The sequence below is a fragment of the Rhipicephalus microplus genome, chromosome X, assembly GCF_043290135.1.
Source record: "Rhipicephalus microplus isolate Deutch F79 chromosome X, USDA_Rmic, whole genome shotgun sequence".
Classification (NCBI taxonomy): Eukaryota; Metazoa; Arthropoda; class Arachnida; order Ixodida; family Ixodidae; genus Rhipicephalus; species Rhipicephalus microplus.
In genome coordinates, this window is record NC_134710.1 from 433,139,067 (window position 1) to 433,159,622 (window position 20,556).

The 20,556-nt window shown below is 45.8% G+C and overlaps 1 protein-coding gene across 1 annotated transcript; it reads right to left on the reverse strand.

The window, feature by feature from the left end:
* Positions 1–3,064: 3,064 nt before the first annotated feature.
* LOC142777457 (uncharacterized) lies at positions 3,065–4,664 on the reverse strand. Its single transcript, XM_075881877.1, has one exon. The coding sequence runs from the start codon at positions 4,541–4,543 to the stop codon at positions 3,338–3,340; it is 1,206 nt and encodes a 401-aa protein (XP_075737992.1). The 5' UTR covers positions 4,544–4,664; the 3' UTR covers positions 3,065–3,337.
* Positions 4,665–20,556: the final 15,892 nt, after the last annotated feature.

The following is a 20,556-nucleotide window of genomic DNA, read 5'->3' on the forward strand; positions in this document are numbered from 1 at the left end:
GAAAATAATTACGAAGAAAAATAAAAATCCAAGAAAGAAAAATATTTAGAAGAAGACAAAGCGGCGCAAATTCCCAACGACAAATAAAGGTGAAAACAGAGAGAGAAAAAAGAAGGGAAAACATGGAGATGACGGAAAAGAAAGTAAAGAAAAACAAGGCAAATGATCCAGCTCCGCTCATTATTCAGGCTTGGCACAAGTAGTGCGCAGCAGGCTTTTTTTAAATATTAATAATAGATAAGTGCCCCCGAATACATAAACAACAGATTTGAGAGTAAGCATTCACTGTAATGCGTTTAATATGAAGCGTCGCCAGCGCGTGTTCATCTCCTACACCAGTAGAGAGATAGTTTTTCTTTTCAGTTCAGTTCAGTTCAGTTTTATTTCCTTAAAGGCCCCCATTCAGGGGGTGTTACATAAGGGGTGGGATTACAATTCAAAACAGCGGAGATTCAATTAACATTGCAAACAAACAGTTAAAATTGAATTAACATGGCAGATGATCGGTGAGGCGTTCCAGGAAGGTAGATGATGAGGCAATTGTGACAATGTCGTAGGGCAGGCCGTTCCAGTCTGAAGCTGCTCTGAGGAAAAACGAAGCAGCAAACGTAGTGGTGCGTGATGGCGGGCGGGCAACTTGAAGTGAATGACTGGTGCGGTGGGAAATGCGTGAGGCGGCTGTTATATAAGGAGCTTGATTGAGTGAAGAATAAAAAAACTTATGATAAAGAGTTAGGCTAGCAATGCGGCGACGATAAGAAAGGAGTGATAGGCCAGATTCATGTTTCAATGGTGAAATGCTGATGTCATATGAATATGAGGAATGGATGAAACGGGTGGCCCGATTTTGAACACCTTCCAAGGCAGTGATTAGGTATGCTTGATGGGGGCTCCAGATGGCAGATGCGTATTCTAATTTTGGTCTTATAAGCGATTTATACGCGAGTAATCTAACATGTGGTGGGGAAAGGCGAAGGTGGCGTTTAAGAAAACCCAGTGTTTTGTTCGATGCTGAAATGATGTTTGTAATATGGGCGCGCCATGATAAATTAGAACAAAGGGTGACTCCTAGATATTTATACGATTCTACTAATTCGATACATGATTTAGAAATAGAATACTGAAAGCGAGAGGGATTGTGACGACGAGAGAAGGACAAGAGTTTGCATTTAGTGGGGTTGAGAGTCATTAGCCAAATATTACACCAGTTTATTATATTGTTAAGGTTGCTCTGAAGGATGTGATGGTCATGACAATTAGTAATAGTATGATAGATTACGCAATCGTCAGCGAACATGCGAATGTTACAGGAAACATGCAATGGTAAGTCATTAATATATATTAGGAATAGGAGAGGACCGAGAACAGACCCTTGTGGGACGCCTGAGGTGACTGGGAGTGGTTTAGACAGGTGGCCGTTAAGATAGACAGATTGCGAGCGGTTAGTTAGAAACTCCTCAAGCCACCTGAAGATGTTAGGATGCAAGTTTAGTTTTGAAAGTTTCAGTAACAGACGCTGGTGAGGAACCTTGTCGAAAGCTTTTGCAAAATCAAGGAATATTGAGTCGGTTTGGATATTACAGTCGAGATTAGTCTGTAGGTCATGAACGAATTGTGCTAATTGGGTTTCGCAAGAAAGGCCCTTTCGAAATCCGTGCTGTGAAGGATGAAAAAATTCGTTGGAGTCCAAAAAATTGAAGATTTGTGAGTAGATGACGTGTTCCATGATCTTACAAGGCACGCTGGTTAATGAAATGGGGCGGTAGTTCAAGGGTGAGTTTCTGTTACCTGATTTGTAGACTGGAACGACCTTGCCCGTTTTCCAATCATCCGGCATGATTCCTGAGGTGAGTGACTGTGAGAAGATAAGACATAAGTATGCTGCGCAAGTCGATTTCACATTCTTGAGGAGTTTCGAGTTGATGGAATCCATACCAGCTGATGAAGAAAGTTTTAATTTGTGGATTATAGATGAAATGCCTTCTTCGAAGAAGGTGACAGCAGGCATGAAAGTTTCTACGCTAAATGATGGCGACTGTGAGGGCATGTCAAGTTCAGTAGTGAAGACAGATGCAAATGCTTCGTTGAATATTTCTGCGCAATCATGGTCAGTCACTGTCTCGTGTGAATCATTCGTTAGTTTAATATCGGAAGGATGTGTGGGGTTTAGAACTTGCCAGAATTGCTTGGGGTTCCTGATTAAGAGATTAGGTAAGTCTATATGGTAAAACGAGTATTTGGCTTTACGAACAGATAGCAAATATGATTTTTCAGCTTCGATGTATTTTTGCCATGCAGTAGGCTTGCCGTTGCGTTTGGCGGTACGAAAAAGTCGTTTCTTTTTGTTTTCAAGTTTTTTTAAATGCCGAGAAAACCATGGTTTATTGCGGTTAGTTTGAAAAGTAATCTTCGGGATAAACATATCAGAGAGGTGATTTACTTTGTCCTTAAAGATCAACCAGTTGTCATGAACTGAGCGCGTGTGAAATGTAGATTCATACTGATTAAAAGAGTTACTGAGATCTTCAGATATTGCACTATAGTTACCCTTATCATAAAGAACAATTGTTTTATTAGTCGTCTGTTTTTTGGTCGAGGTAAATGAAAATAAAGCATGTATGACCTTGTGGTCGCTGATCTCAGGAAGGTAAGTAATAGATAATAGGTTCTCGGGGCTATTGGTTAATATCAGGTCGAGAATATTTGCTGATCCTCGTGTGACACGGGTTGGTTGGGCGACTAATTGTGTAAGGTTAAAGTTGAGACATACATCGAGGAAGTTTTTCGCCTCTGCGTGACATGATAATGTAGAAGTAACTATGTTTTGCCAGTCAATATTAGGGTAGTTAAAATCACCGAACAGAAGAATGCGAGCCTTTGGGTAAGCGGAAGTAAGTTTTTGAATGGAATTGTTCAGGTGACATGGAAAATTTGGATCCGTTTGCGGGGGCCTGTAGCAGACGCCAAGTATGACAGTTACGGTGTTAGTACGACAAATTAGCCACAGGGATTCGGTATCGGAATCGACGTTAACAACGGAGCAAGATATGCCCCGACGAACTGCGATAAGTACTCCGCCCCCCCGTGAGCCATTTCGGTCATTTCGGTACACGTGGAAGTCCTGTAAGTCAGTTAATATTTCCGCATCCGTTATATCGCTGGTAAGCCACGTTTCTGTTAATACGAGTATGTTGCTTTTTGATGACGAGATAATGTTGGATATGAGTTCACGTTTTGGAAGAAGGCTACGTATGTTAGTGAATATTACGGAAAACGAGAGAACATGACATGGGGAAGCCGTTTGGCGTTTTATTGCTCTTTGTTGGCGGGGTAACCGCTATGCAATTTCCTTAACCATGTGTGATGATGCGTCAAATATATAGCGCTTCGACCCGACGTGCAGTGTCTTGAACCGCAAGGAGAACTTGTCCGAACGTGCTTTTGCAAATGCAAGTAATTGCTTGCGCGCATATTGAACGGGGCGGGAAAAGTCCTCCCCGATGCTGTAGTTAGTGTTCTTCAGTTTCCTGCCGTTTGATAAAAGTGCATCTCTGGTTTTGTATGATAAAAATTTCACAATTATGGGACGATTTCTGTTTAGTGAATGAATACCGAGACGATGTGCGCGTTCTATGTCGTTAGGCTGCACTGTTAGTCCAAGGTTATTGTTGCAGATATCGATTATCATTTTTTCAGATTCAGCCCACGTTTCATTCCTAGTGGGGTCAGGGATGCCGTAGAATAGAAGGTCATTCCGGCGCGACCTGTTTTCAGCGTCATCCAGGGAAGTTTCTAGCTCTTGAATTTTTTTAGTCATGTTGATTACGTTAGCCTGTGTTTTTTCGATATCATTTCTGAGGGGAAGAAGAGTTTGGTAATGTGTTTCGAGATCGCCCATTCGTTTGTTTAAGTCTGTTATTCTTTTATCCGTTGTGCTTAGTTGAGATTTCAAACTCTGAACTTCGGCAATCAGCTGGGCCTGGCCGGCACTTAGCTTTTGTAGCTCAGTAAGAATAGCAGCGTTTCCGTTAGGGCCAGGATTAGTTTCGACGTCACCCGATAAGATCAGCAACGAGTGAATCATATGAGCACACTCAACAGCAATAGCAATACAGCAGTGGGGGCTCGGGAACTGCACCAGGAAGTAATTACTCGACTTTTTAGCGAAGAGGACATACGATTTACTAACCTGCATTGCAAAGGTAAGTGGATTAGATGGCTGCATTGTGGTGCAGTCACCGAGCCCACGAAGTGGCGTCAGCGGGTGATGTTCCTTTATACTTGATGATGCTGTGGTTGATGACGATGCGGCCTTCCATAGCACGGTGATTTCCGGTGATAGTAGTTCCTCCGACGGAATATCCGGTGGGGACGAGCAGTTGATGCGTAGTAGGCGGCAGGAGCCTGGCTCGCTTTCGGAGCCCGGCAGCACCAACATAGATGACGCCCCCGAGGATAGGCCTATCATGTTCGACAGCTGCAGGCTGGCAAACACAAGTATGGTCGTCTGCATTGCAAAGGTAAGTGGATTAGATGGCTGCATTGTGGTGCAGTCACCGAGCCCACGAAGTGGCGTCAGCGGGTGATGTTCCTTTATACTTGATGATGCTGTGGTTGATGACGATGCGGCCTTCCATAGCACGGTGATTTCCGGTGATAGTAGTTCCTCCGACGGAATATCCGGTGGGGACGAGCAGTTGATGCGTAGTAGGCGCATCAACTTTTGTATGTTTTCATAACTTTCCTTTTATTAAACGCAATAGCCATGTTGTCCTTGTTTTTCAGCTCATATTGTACCCACAAACGCCTGTTCATGGGCTGGGTTTCATTGTGCGGTGGCTCCACTCGTACAAGGCGATATTTGTCTTTGATAGCAGCCCGAGACATTGGCGCCGGCGCTCATGCTTAGTGAAAAAAAAAGCTGTTTAGCAATCGTTTCACACCTACAAGTAACTTGTTGCGCTGGAGGAAACTTTATAACTGTCAGAACGAGGAAGACTGCACGTTGACAGGTCGCCATGGACCTTCAACGTCCCGCCCGCTACTTTGTGCACGAGGTCACGACGCGGGGAGAGGCGCTTGAGGTTCGTAGATGGAGCGTTACAACAAAGCAAAGCATTTCGAACGGAACGGAAAATGGCAGGGCAGATTCACACGTTAAGTAATTGGAGTGTCATCTTGGATACGCAGCGAGCCAAACATAATGAAAAAAAAAAATGGCAGCATATACACGCAGTGAATGACGGAGAGGGGGGCGAAGCATCCGTCCGTCCATTCGTTCCTGCTTCCGTCCATCCATGCGTCCGTCTGTGTGACCGTCCGTGCGTCCATTCGCCCGTCCGTGCGTGCGTCTGTTCGTGCGTCCGCACGTCCATCTGTGCGTCCGTCCCTGCGTTCATTCATGCATCCGCGCCTACACCTGTCCATGCGTTCATCAGTCGGTGCAGCCATCCGTGAGTCCGTCCATGCATCTGTCTGTGTGTCCGTTCGTCCATCTGTTCAACACTCCAAGTACCACCATCTCACATCTTTTCATCATATATTCCACATTTCACCGCCATCCCGCAGACATTCTAAGGACTAAACGAGAGGAGGCACACGCGCACTTTCTTACGGCTTGCGCTTTGTGTTTACTTCCCAGCTTTAACCACCTTGAGTTCATGGTATATACTATTTGACTGTATTCATGGCACTGCGGCCCAACGCTCGCTAAACCTTTCTAAAACCAAGGAGGTTATGCCCAGCGAGTATAACGTAGCAACCCTTTCTTGTCGGATAGTGCTGAATGTACATGCCAACGGCTGCTAAGGGGGAATGAGAGACAGGAGAGTTCGGCTTTTAGTGAACGCGCACGCTGCGAATTTTTTATTATTCAACAACGCACAGAAGAAATCTCTCACCGGCACCACCTTGGAGGTCAAAATGTAAGACTGGTTACACACTACGACTACTACTACGACTACGAGGGACGAACGGGTGCCGCTATAAGGAGCTTCGCCCCTAAAAGCCTGACACGATTGACACAAGCCAGAAATCTCACGTGAGATAGGGTGTCTGACGATCGCATTCGCTGCCTCCTCGCTATATGCTGTCAAACGAGAAAGATGTGACCTTGAAGGGAAAATTTCTTCGATGAATGATAGGAGAGAGAGTGCAATAAGCGACCTTTCCCTGGCAGGCGGTGCACGTGCATAGTTCGGTGAAGTAATGCCATCTACGGAATAATCAAACGGCAGAGTATTCGTAGTTCTCGACGGGCGAAAATATTGCTACGGGAAGGATGCAGACTCGTAGGAGTAGACACAGATACATTTACAACTGGTTCAGCGAGCAGTGCCGCCGATCTCGGTCGTGTTCCTCTTCATCTCGATGCCACTGGCACGTAGCGATATGACGGGCGCATTGAGAGCACCGACGAAACAAAGCGTACCTCACAACTCCGAATAACTCATGGACCACCATTGTCTTGTATTAATATGGACACCAAAAGTGCCGAACTGCAAATGCGCAAAAAACAGTATGCTGCTTGATGTATGAGAACCTTGTGCGAATACTAAGTTACTCTTATATTCCACGTTCGCCGCAATGGCAACAGGCGTCGCCTACTGATGCTCTCGCGTTTGCATCAACATATACACCCTTTTAAGTGGACAGAGGCATGAACACCACCCCATCTCAGTGGTAGAGCATAGAAACTGTATATAAGGTCACAGGTTCGGATTCTGCTGGTGGCTGCTCGTTCACTTTCGGTTCTTCACATTTACATTTCTATTAAATTTAATAACATCACCTATATTTATCTTGCCGTAATTTTCAGTTAGTTCTCACTAACAAAAAAATACAAAGCAAACCCGACAAAGTTGGTCAGTGATTGCTTTCCCATAGACTTTTTTGCCAATAAAAACGTGGGAACTTCTTTGTTCCCTACAAATGGGTACCCTTCTGCCATGCCTGTCTGCTAAAGTTCCTAATAAAGATGGGTACGCATGTTTTTATTCATGAGCAAATGGTTTTACAACCAATTCGGTGGCCGAAAGGCAGCGCAAATACTGGTTCAGAAGAAAACGTCTGGCGAAAAAAATTCGCAACCCAAGCTTCGCGCAACGTCTTCAGACAAGGTAGACGTAGAAATGGAATTTGCTATCTCATGATAATTCTGGGGGCTATCTTGATTACAGGTGACGAAGTCCATTATTTCACTAGCATATTTAAGGTTTCTTAGGACAGCATTAGCCCTCTTTTTCCTGTCTTTTAAAGGAACCCTGAATCATCTTTTCAAGTAACCATTCAATGAATTCACTTGGAGAGCTTGTTGCCTCACCAGTTCAACAGCGCAAAAATTTTAGGAGTCCGTCCTGTGCGAGTGGACTTGCCAAAATTTTTTGCATGCTGCAAAGGCATTATCTTCTCTCATCCCGATGAAAGCGCTGGAAGCTAAGCAGGGAGGGATGGCAAGGGCAAAGAAAAACGTCACATGCGCCTCGTGACCTTGAGCGCTTTTTTTCTCTTTTTCTTCGAATGCGTGCCTTTCTCAGTGTTATCGCACAAGTCGTGGCTTCTAGCGGCGATCTCTGTAACGACCGAGCGCGCCATGTTCAAATTAGCCAATGGATGATAGATAGTCTTTTTACGAGTGATTTTCGAGCGTCTCCCGTGATTTGTCAAGAGAAGAGAAAGCAAGCTTCAGCTGGCTTTGATAATTTATTGTGAATTCAATGCTGCACTTCTTTATAGTGTTAAACACTATAAGGCTGCAATGAAATCTGTTCTGCTTCACCATTCGTAGTTTCTTTAGTACTGTTGATGTGTTGTACCGGTCCCGTACGGGGTTCTTGTACATATACGCACAAGAAGCATGCATTGCCGTGCAGGCGTAGTTTTCATGGTCGTTAGCATTCGTTTTTCACCGGCGTCTTTTTCGCTACTCGTGGGATAAGAGATATACGCGACATGCGAAAAAATATTGCCTTCGCCTAATGTATGCAGCTCTGTGTGCCGCCCTCGTAAGCACAAGTTTGCATGTCATCTAAACAAAAAGGACCGTCGGAAATATTTCTTCGAAAAACTCCGTTACTTTAGTAGCGTTCGACAATGTATACAGCGCAACAAATTGGAACTTCTGTATGTCGACCTCATCCGTCGCGTGCAGTTTAGCAATATCTGCTTTTTTCAAGTGAACCTTCAGTTTTTTTTTCTTCTGCAACCTGCCACCGTATCCAATAGTAGTGTGCGCGTTAGTCTCCTATAAATGTATAAAAAGCCATATGAGTTGCTTTTTGGGGAGAATTCCGCGCACGTAATTGGCAAGGACTAGAAGAAAAAAGACAAACGCAACAAAATTATCTCGTACATGGTGTGTGTGTGTGTGTGTGTGTGTGTGTGTGCGTGTGCGTGCGTGCGTGCGTGCGTGCGTGCGCTAATTACTTCCAAAAATGAATGTACCTGTCTCGTGAAGGCACTTCGGCCGGCCTTCTTCCTGGAATGACCTGCACAGAAACGCAAGACGTCACAGTCGATGCTGAGCATGTAACACTCGCCCACCATAGTTATGTTGGTCGCCTCACGAAAGGAAGTCTAGAATAAAAACAAAAATTGGCAGATCCCCCCTACAGTGGGAATCACTGATATGCGAAGCACGAATGTGAAAGCTTGATATGTCACTTTAAAACCAGCACAACAATACGAGCCGGAGATAACTGATGCCGTACGTTACCTTCATGTGATGATTATCACGTTTGGACGTGTCATTTACCTTTGTAATCCATTCATGGCCCCTGAGAATGAATTTGGTATATGTGCAGCTAGCTGAACGGCCGTTAGAACGCTATGAGCGTAGAATGAAGTATTCTTTTACATGACACGAATATCATGATTATGATGTTTGGACGTGTAACATACCTTCGTCGTCCATTCACGTCCAGTAATACCAAACTTGGTATATGTGAAGCTAGCGAAACGGCGGCGAGCACACGTAACGTTGACGCACGCCCACGCTGGGCGCAGTGGCGCTACGCTAGCAAAACGCGAGCACTCTATTGTCTGACACTACGCGCGACCAGCGTCTGTCAGCGAGAGGAGGCGGCAACCGGCTCGAAATGCGACATGCTGCTTTTTGCGCCGACGCCGTTACCTAAACAGCACCGCGTCTGTTTAGCTTCGTGACGGAAGGACGCCGGGTGCGCTAAAACGCACAAGCGTCAAAGCAACGAACCGCGGCGTGCGCCTGCGAGTATATGCCAGGCAGATCGGCGCTTGGCGTGGCATCGCCAGTGTGACGCGACAAAACGAACGCCGGCGTGGTCGCGCGCCGAGTCACGTCGGAGGGTTTCGGTGCTTTGAGTGCGGCACGTAGTCATGTTCTTACATTACACGTATCTCATGATTACCATGTTTGCACCAGTCACATACCTTCGCCATACATTCACGTGAACTAATACCAAAATTGGTATATGTGACGCTAGCGAAACGCCTGCGAGCGCATCATGAATGTGGCATGTATTCTTGTTGTTACATGACACGCATGTCATGATTATGATGTTTGAAGGCGTCATTTACATGTCATTCGTTCACGTCAAGTAACACCGAATTTGGTACATGTGAAGCTATAGCGAAACGCCCACGAGCGCATCATGAGTGTGGCAGGTAGTCATGTTGTTACATGACACGCATCTTATGATTGTCATGTTTGCAACAGTCACATACTTTCGTCATCTATTTACGTCCCGTAATACCAAATTTGGTGTATGTGAAGCTAGCGAAACGGCCGCGAACGCATCATGAGTGTAGCATGTAGTCATGTTGTTACATGATACGCATCTTATGATATGTTTGCACCAGTCACATACCTTCGTCATCCATTCACGTCCCGTAACACCAAATTTAGTATGTGTGGCGATAGCGAAATGGCCTAGAGCGCATCATGAGCGTGGCATGCAGCCATGTTGTTAAATGACACGCATGTCATGATTTTCATGTTGGGGTCTGTCGCTTGTGGTCATCATGCAATCATGTCATACTTTACCAATTTTGCAACATGTCAAGTGAACGAAACCACCGCAAGAGCAGCAAGCCCTTGGAATATGAATCATAAGATTCATGACATGCATGTCATGATAGTCATGTTATGTCTAGCCAGTTATGCTTGTCATAGGGTCATGTTATGCCATACCAAATTTGGTATTGATACCATTAACGAAACGGCCAGGAGAGCTAAAAGTTGTAGAAGGATAGATAGATAGATAGATAGATAGATAGATAGATAGATAGATAGATAGATAGATAGATAGATAGATAGATAGATAGATAGATAGATATGCCCAAAGTCGCCGAAGCTCGCTAAGAAATGCTTCGCATTTAAAAAAATACAGATTAAAGTGACCCACTGCCAGCAGGATGTGTGCCAGCGAGGGAGATCAAGGAAACGTAGCCATGAGCATCTGTTTTTTTTTTTCAAAACTTGTGCCATCAGCGATGGGAAGGCTTTGGAACGGTGCATTGTGGTGCTGGAAAGACAGCGGAAGGCCTCTTGGAACGCAGCGTGGTTGGCGAGTGTGACGTCGATGCGGTGCTTCGTCGGCATCAGCTTGTAGCAATGAAGTCGCTTCTGCAGGTGCGGCGATTCGCATAACGTCATGGCCCAGTGAACGAAAAATATCTGAGGCTTTGTCAGCTCTTGCTTTCCCTTCGTCAGGACAGTGGGAAAAGGACGCGTATTAGCGCGCGTCAACATTTGAAGCAGAGCCGAAGGTTGAAGAAGCTCTGGAAGCATATCCGGCATGTGGCTGTCGAACGGCGTGGTGCCGAGGCGCCGCGCAAGACAGCGCAGCTTTGGCAGCGAAGTGCGAATCAGCTTGTTCGGCTCACCGGGAAGCACGGTGCGTAAAAGCGCTTCGACGATCGGCGCTGCTGCTTGAACATCGCCGAGGGGTCGTTCTTGGAGAGCCAACGACAGGGCAGGCGACACATATACCACATCCGGATCAGCGAAGTAATCGGCGTTCATTGAAAAGGGTCCGTCTTGGTTTCGAGAGTCAAGACCATCGTCAGGAATATCCAGCACCCAATAAGCGTTGGGCGTCGCCGATTGTGCCTTGAGCAGAGCTTCAAGGAAACCGTCTTTGGCTGGGTACAAGGAGTGGCCACGCGGACAATGCTCGGACCTAGGTACACCACCTCTCACCAGACGCGCCTGGAGCAGTGCTCGGGCACGCCTCAATCCGAGACCTTTGTCGCGCCAGGGCAGTCTCTCGACTACAGCCATGGTAGCTCACTGGGCGGAAATGAAAAGTGCCTCGGCACTGTCTTCAGGCTTTGGTGGTGCATACTCCGTCTGGCCAGACTCCAATGCAGCAAAGAAACGAAAAGTGGTTGGATGCAGGTGTGCCAACAGCCGTAAACAACCAGCGAGCCGTGAAGGCACGGTGTCAGCCCAAGGCGCCAGCGGCAGCAGGCAGTTGGTCTCAGCCGGTAGCAGCGGTGCCAGATGCACTAGTGCCCTATAGCCGAGGTAGTTTAACAGCACTGCTGCACTAGTGCTGCCCAGCGTTTCGGTCGCGAAAGCCAGATGTTCGGGCTCGTGCACCAGCAGTGTGCGGTTAGTCAGCAACAACAGCGCGGTATTGTCAGGCACAATGGTCAGGTACTCTGCCCAGTTCCATTGGCGTGAACGTGGGAAGTCGCTGAGAGCAATCATTCTCGCACCGTAAACAAATGAGTCGTGAGGCTGTGCCCTTTCCAGTGCTTGCTCCAGCTCGACGATGGCTGCCGCAGCGGCACCCCAATATGGCGTGCCACCACTTTGGTTTTTGTGCGCTGTGCCCTGCAGGAGGCTCAGCGCCCGTTCCACGCTACGCACGTAGCTTCTAATATCTTTAAGCGGTACGGAGAGCTGGTCGAGGCGCAGTGGCAGCGGAGTACTGTCAAGCTGCACCGTGACGCGTCCGTAGTGCCTTCGAAGGGAAAGACGCACAATGGGGAATACACCTAGCCTCAGGTCCAACAGTCCAGCAAGCTCTGACGGTGAGCGATCTAGTGGCCGCACTCGCGCAAGGGGCCAGCCAGAGAGCCCGAGCTGCCGCAGGAGGCAATCCACCTCTTGCCAGTCGGCTGCCGCTGCCGGCCCCATGCAGGCACGGTGCAAATCGACACCAAGCAACGCGTAGTGTCCCGGACATGAGCCACGAAGCAACGTCTCGGAGAGTGCTGGAAAGCTTGACAGTGACGCGTGGACTTGCGGTGCGAGCATCAGCATTGCCTGCTGATGGGGCAGCGGTCGAGCGTGGTAATGCTGCGAGCATATGAAGTCGTAGAAGCTGTGACACGCTGGCGCGTCTGGTACATCCCTCTTTCTGCCGTCTGGGTTACTGTCTTGACATAGCGTGGAATTGCAACTTGCAGTGGTTGTGGCCAAGGGCCCTTGTCGAGCCACGGTGAGCGAGAAGAGTGCCGTGCCTAAGCAGGACATTGCTCCGATCACAGCGATAGCGACTACGGTACGGTAGCGTTTCAGCGCCAGGGCTCACCGGTGGATGAACGTTCTTTTTCTGAGGTAGCACGAGCCATTAGTGCACGCATTCCATTGCTAAAAATGATGATGATGATGCTCTAAGGATCATCGGCACCTTCTCACTAATGGGCGTTCGCGAAAGACACAGCACACATATTTAAGACATTACTAAATCCTGTTCACACTACACATAGGGGATCCATAACTGCACAGAATAAGAAATGAGATCACTCCACTGATGAAAAGGTTCACAATGTCCATCACCAACCCTATCTTTTTTTTCGTAAAACGAGGACTCATATTTTTAATAATTGAAAGTTGTAAAAATTTACCAGTGGCGCCTCTCTTGGTAAAGGCATGAATGATCCCATGTACTTGGCCACGTGACCATTGATTATTGTGCGCGGAGGACGATATTTTGTTAATATTGATATATTGCTCGTATTTTTATATTAAGAAACATTATTCCATAAAATTGTACATACAGACCCGCGTCGCGTTAGTAGCATTCGCACTGGACAGACGGACGGGACAGACGGACGTCAATCCGTCCGTCCGTCCAGTGCGAATGCACTTAACGCGACGCGGGTCTGTATGTACACTTTCATGGACTAATGTTTCATATTATAAAGATACGAACAATATTTCAATATTAGGAAAATATCGTCCTCCGCGCACAATAACCCAAGGTCACGTGGCCAGGTACATCGAATCATCAGGCCAGGTACGGACGGACGGACGGGTGGATGAAGTGATGGATCAATGGATGGATGGATGGATGGATGGATGGATGGATGGATGGATGAATGGATGGATGGATGGATGGATGGATGGATGAATGGATGGATGGATGGATGGATGGATGGATGGATTGATGGATGGATGAATGGATGCATTTGGCTGTACTCTTTAGACCGCGCGCCGGCTAACAGCCCCTAGCCATAATAACTATTGAACAAAAACTAGATTTATCTTTTTGTTCTTTTAAATGGTGAGGTGAAGTACTGGCCCTTTTCAGTAAATGATTTATTTTCACTCGTGCCTTGATTTTAGCCACCAATCAGAAAACCTCCTTCTAGTTATTTCTACCCACTTAAAGTCTGTTTTGTCCTATCTGTCCCTAAGCAACAGTGCTTTGAAAAAGTCTGCGCCATCATTCTGAACTCTAGGGTGAAGCCCTTTACAGAACACTACCCGGTGATTGGCAGTTTCCTCCTCCTCTCCACACGCACTGCGCATACCGTGTCGACTCCTTCGTATTTGGCCCGATATTAGTCTTGGTTCGCAATACTCCTGTCTTGGCCTCAAACAGTAGATAACGACTCCGAGAATTATCATGGATCCTTTCCTTGGCAATTTCCTGCTGAAAAGTTCGACAGATCTCTAGTTCCGACTTATTAATCATGTCTATTCTCCACATGTCGGTCTCCGGTTCCTTCACCTTATCCTTAATCGTTCAGTTATTTTAGTTTGGCCTCCTGCTGTTTTCTAATTAATTACCCGTCAATTTTCTGGTTCCCATTCTCCATTTTGTATCGGCATTCCTCATGTACAAATAGCTGAAAACCTTCCTAGCACAACGCTCCTCCACCATTTTTCTCAATCGCTTCTCAAATTTTATCATGCTGCTAGCTTCTCTGCCCTCGAATGATGTCCATCCCATATCACCCTGTACTCCCTGATTAGGTGTATCTTCATGAGCTCCTAAAGCAAACCTACCTATTACACTTTTTTAACCTATAATCCTGCTTTAACACCTGATCTCATACACAACACCGCATTGCCGAACGTCTGACTAAGAACCATGACCATTTTTCAAATTCCTCTCACATTATCATCCTGTTACCTTTAGTCGTTACGTATGCTTTGTGTTCTCTTAGGTACTCGATCTCATTGCTTATCCATATGCCCAAATAATTGTATTTATCTGTTATCTCTAACGTGACCTCCTGTATTCTAAGCTCACTACCTTTATTATCATTAAAAATCATGACTACTTATTTTTCCTTACTGAATCTAAAATCAAACTTATCTCCCTCATTACCAAAGATGTTTATCAATCCTTGCAAATCTTTCTTGCTATGTGACATTAGCCCTATATATCATCTGCGTTCATCACTTCTGGTAGTGCCTGTTGAATGAGTTTTCCTTGTTTGACAAAATGGAGGTTGAAGCCATGTCCATTCCCCTCTAATTTGGCCTCTAATCCGTGTAGGTACATCATGAATAACAAGGGTGACAGAAAACACCCCTGCCTGAGCCATCATTTTATCTCAGTGGGTTCGGATACCTGTTTTTTTTCCATTTTATAACTACCTTGTTACGTTTATAGATATCATTTAAAAGATTAGTGGCTCAATCTTCTACACCTAGTGTGTCCAGTATTCCCAACAATTCCTCTTGAACCATGCTATTGTACGCTCCCTTGATATCCAAAAATGCTAGCCACAGGGGCCTGTGTTCTTTTTCTGCTATTTCGATGCACTGCGTCAGTGATAACAGATCGTCTTCCAACCTCATTTGTTTCGGAAAACCATTTTACAGTTCCCCCTGTACACCCTCCCCCTCTGTTCACGCCTGCAGTCTTTTCTTAATAATCTGCCTCACCAGCTAGTAAACCACTTTGATGTCACTGTTATAGAACGAATAGTTGTTTACGTCAACTTTGTCCACCTTTCCTTTATAGATCATGCTCATGCTGTTAAGTTTCCATCCATCACCGTCGATTATTGTTTTGCTCGCTGGCTCTCTCAAAGTTTGCTTAAACTTGGGACCCAATCTCTTTATCAGCATAATTTGGATGCCGTCAGGGCCTGTTGATGTAGTACTGTTGTTGAATCTTCTTCTCAGGCTTTTCCTATTTTCGTTGTGAAAATGGAGCCACTGCGCCACTTCATCCTTCCTTGTCTATTAAGGTGCATAAGGCACGTCCTTGTTGACATTTTTTGGTCATCCTTGTTCTTATATATTAAATAGCTGCGTCCCCTTTAATCGAACACTGGAGCTGTACCTATAAACCTCTGGTCGAGGCTTGTCTCATTTCTTAGAGGGTTTAGATAGTTTCAAAGTTTTACAGCTGCCTTTCTATCCTTTTTGTGTGCTTCTGCCAGCCACTGAGCCCCCTTCTTCTAATCTTTTCTTTTCACAGAAGGAATGCTTATCTTCTACAGTCTAGAAATATATACCCCTTTCTTTTTACATCATCTGTCGATTCACCCTGTTGCTAAGCATTTCTGTGTTCCCTGGAGGCTTCCTAACGTTTTGCTATGGCTCTCTTTACTTCCTCACCCCAACTCTTCGGTTTTTTGTCTACTTTTCCAGAGTGACTTGTCACGTGCCTTAGCAAGCTTTAGCTCAAACAGACAAATTATATTCGTGTACGCCCATACTGTTTTATTATCCTCAGTCATTACTTACTCAATTTGTTTAGTAGCTACTTCTATTTGCCTGTCTGAATAAAAATTGTCCTGTAGTTGCTCATCTTGCCTTCTTTCTACTTTCACTGCTCTTCCAAAACTTAGCTTGATACGTTTGTGATCACTACCCAGATTTCTGGAGCCACATCCATCTATGTGCATTCCCCTGAGCCTATCACACATCTTATGTGACATCAGTCACATAGGATGTATGACTGAATGTAGGATGTACGACTGTCAGATAAGGTCGCGCCGCACAGCGGATAACGAGAGGAGGCTCAACCGATGACGCAGCGTTTGCACGTGGCTAGTGCGGGCGCTACGGACACGCGTCGTGCAGGCAGAGAGCTTTCATTAGCCTCTTTTCACGAAGTGGCAATACCCAACATACGGGCGCCGTGCCGCGAAGTGCAAACCAGACTCGCAGCGAGAAGATTGCGACGTTGTTTCTAGTGAAATAAACCAATGGTGAAATCCGTGGTAATCGGATGTGTGCTAATCTGTAGGCAAGTCTGCGTCACTTCAATCCGCCTAATGGACCTTTCCAGAAATCAGCGCGCGTCACCTACGGCGGCTGCATAGCATTAGGGAAGCCGGAGCGCCGGTGGAGTGTCGTCTGTTCGCGGAAGCGTTGTCGTCTGTTCGCGGAAGCGTCGTGGTCCTGCAGCGCGCGGGTGTACCAATAGATCCTTGCGTAAAAATCGCCTGTAATAACGCCGTTTCCATTTGCACTCAGAGAAGAGGCACATCAAGATCAAGATAGAGCCAGCTAACATTAAGTATTCTTGAGTTATTAATGACCTGGAAAAATGCTCACGTAGCTGCGAAAAGGGTCACTTAATAAGAAACTTTACTTGGCTTGTCTCCTGCGCTTCAGGGCCCGGATTCACAAAACTCACTTACGAAAACATTTTTGCGCAAGAGAAATTTTGTTGCGTAAGTCGATTCACGAAACGAAAAAAACGTCGTAAGAGGCCATAGTTGTCACATCGGCCACTGCAAATAAAGCGCGCTGTGACTGCTTGGGAACATGTCAGCGATGGTGAGGCAGTTGCTATATTTGCTTACGTCACTGAAAAGTGCTCGTAAGTGGATTCACGAAGCGAAATTGTGCGTAAAAACCGCATGGCTGAGAGAAAATCCCACGAGTGGTCCGGACCACTCTTAGGAACAGTGTGGCTACTTAGAACCTGCTGCCGCAGCGGTATACTTTGGTGCCCTGGCTGGTTTTGAGTTAATTCACACCCATTAAGGGCTGCCTGATGACTGCTGGTGCGTTTTATTTCTTTCGGCGCTTTGAGCTTCGCGTGTTGTTTCCCTTGTACGCAGTGGATGGTGTTGACAACCACCACCGTCCAATAAGTTCGAAGTTGCAGTAATTTAAGAATTCTATTGGGCGTCAATGGCATAAAACTACGCATGTAAAGATTTGTGGTTGGATGAAAACCAATGTGATACGTGAATGGTCGGTGCATTCGAACGCGACATGACATAGGATCAACCTTATTTGTTATGTTGTTGTGTTGCGCCCCATCTCATCCAATCAAAAGTGCGACTCGAGATCTTTGCCTCATTGGTGGAAATTACCACCAAAGAGGTTAACGGGAGCACATTCTTTGCACGCTATTGGAAATAAAAATGAGAGGAAGTTTTCAGTGAGTGGTTCATTAAGTTTGTGCTCTAGTGTACTTTCATTGGCTCTAACTGTCCAATGGTTGCGATCTCTGAAATACAGCTGTCGATACACTTTGGGACGATCTGGAACAAAGCGTACTTTGTAAACCAAAGCCTATTTGGGGTGCGCGTGATTACGCATGGAACTACAAACAAATCATGCATCTTCACCGTCACTGTTCAGACACCGATATGGACCATGATAATATGGCAAGCAATCGGAATAAAATGACCCTAGTAACTTTGTATGACACCGAAAATATGCAAACCCTCACGATTCTGGAGCAAACCTTGGCTGAATTCATCCCTGCGTCAATTACCAGCCATTTAACTTGGCGCACGAACATCATTCAAAGGTAGAGCGAGCCACTGACATGTATTTTCTGCGACGCAGCGGCCACTTGACCTGAGAATAATAGCGTTGCGAAGGCGAATCCCCTGTCGCATGCTCTGATCGAAGCAGACGAAAAACGCGAGCAGACGACGGCTTGGCCGTCAAGCACAGCTTGTGATTGGTTGTGAAGCAATACCCTCTACATCAGCTCACTCCGTGACGTTGCCAAAACACTTCTTTCATCTGGCACGCCTGTCCTGTTCGTCATATCACCCCCCTCGCACATAAGAGAAATTTTTTTCACGCCGTGAAAATAGTGCAAGTACTTTCTAAGAGCTCTCTTACGTGCGGTGCAGTTGTCGAAAACAACATGGCGTCGTAAACAGCATATTGGTCGGTGCGACTTTCAGCAAATGCTTCTCGCACGAGTTACTTCAGCGTTTGACCGGATGTGTTGTGATTACAGCAGCTCTATCAGTGCGTGTGAGCAGTGCGGAAAGCTGTGGCAGTGCAATGGTGTACGGTGAAGCGCAGCGAAGCCTGTGCGTCGGTGTGGTTATCAAGCGGGGATCGGCGTCGATGTATCGACGGCAACTATCACTCGAGAAGCCTGCAATATGTGTTTGTGTGCCGGTAACAGTTCGTTCGCTTGACTTTCCAGTCTCTCAGTTGGGTGCTGTGCGACATTTCGGATTGACAGCGTTTTGACACGTTACTTGAGTGAACCCAAGTACGTACGGAAACGTATGAACTACGCGCTCGGTTCTTGCTTCGCCACTAGTTAGCCCGTACGCTTCTCTTTACTTGAGAGCGATGTACTGTTCGGGAGTGAAACGATGTTCGTTGTGAACAGTGGTGCTGTGTTGACGTTCCAAGACTTGTGAACAAGCTGTGCTCGTGTGACCGAAAATTGAAAGACAGCGTTGATAACTGTTTTGCCCGGCGAAGTTGTGGTGGGGCAGCTTGGCGCTTTTGTTTATTAAGTCGTCACTTCTCCTTTTTGTGGTAACCATAGTCCTAGCGCTGTGATGTGATCAACCAAAACTGCAAGATGCTACATTCTGTTGTGGATCGTGTTACTTTGGAAGCGCGCCAAGACTGTTCTTCGCTAACAACTTGAGAGTTCTGTGTGGCAGCGAGAGCCCGTGAACGTCAAGATTCCCTTCGGCCCCCAGAAAAAGCAAAGATTTCACCGGTGCCATGCTTTGGATGAAGTATTAGGCCAATATCGCCTAACTACAGGTTTCCGAGTTCGTCTGGCCATCGTTCTTCACGGCACTAGAGCCTTGACAACAGCCGGTCATGGCCAGTTCTTACACTTTATCAATGGACGTGCACGCCTGGCCAGCCCTTCATTGCTGTCATTGGCAGCTTCCAGTCTGCAGATGCCCTTTGCCTGTTGGCCGTACTTGATTCCTCATGACACCGACGGCTACTAAATGCTGCCATCGGTGAGTTCACCTTGCAGAACTAAATTTCACCAGTACTATAATTCATGCAGTTCTATAACGTGTGCAAGTTTTTAAGCCCATCAGATATAATGTTTCTCTATGGTAAGTTGAAGCATGAAAAATATACCACTACTGTTATATACATACATATATTATGGAGCAAATACATAAAAAGTTTTTTGTGATTTGATACAAGTGAGCTCTTGTTTGATTATGAGGTTGGGCCTGTCGATTGACCACGTTTGATAGTTGGAAAGTTAATGTGAATGTATTTTTCAGAAGCCAGGTTGCACTTAAAAATTTATGTTATTTTGGAAAAGTTGTTCTATAGACGATTACCACTTTGGTAGTACTATACTTCACTAGAACATATATACTGCAGTACGTAAATTTTACATGAGGCTTCAGTTTATTTCAAAGTGATTATAACAGATTTTGGTTACCTTAACGAAGTGATAGCTTCCTCAAATAAGTATTAGAAGTGAGTGCTTTAATGATTGTTTTTAAATATCTCGTTTTTTGCTCTTCACAGATCGCAGAGATTGGTTTGTTAAGGTCCTGTGATTCATCGGTTGAACATTCTGGCACATCAATCCTCATCATTACTTGGAGCACCTGTACAAAAATAGGAAGGACGCGTTCTCCCTAACTAAGCAAGCCTATGTCACTGCTGGGACTGTTATCATTCAGCGGATGGGGCGTGGAAGCATGCATGGCAGCCTCATCTGGAAGGACTGCGATATGCTTGGGAGCTTCGAGCGCACAAAACTGCCTAACGGCCGGCTGCAAGATTAGTTTTTCTTTAATACATACGATTATGTGAACACCACTTACTGTGCACAAATTGAAAACCCAAGCATGGTTGCTTTCAGTGGATACCTGTAATATTCTTACACATAATTCTTATTCAACATTTATAGAACTAAATTGCAAGATAATTGAGAATGTTGGAAACTGAAAGCCTGCAGCTTATGAATGAAACTCCAATAATCTGAGGCTCAAAAGCTTGTGCTTTGAAACGAGCACAAATACTTTGATTCCTTAATGAGCTCTCGAGCTTGTGACTCCCTCTGTGGATCAAGTGCTCTGGAAGGAAATAGCAAGTGGGTGAAAATTGCCTGGCTGTTCACAACTTGTAAGGAGAAAGACCTATTTAAGAAGCTTCAGATGACATAG

Coding starts and splice junctions, on each gene's coding strand:
- LOC142777457 (XM_075881877.1), bottom strand. CDS start 4,543: ATGCAGCCATCTAATCCACTTACCTTTGCAATGCAGACGACCATACTT.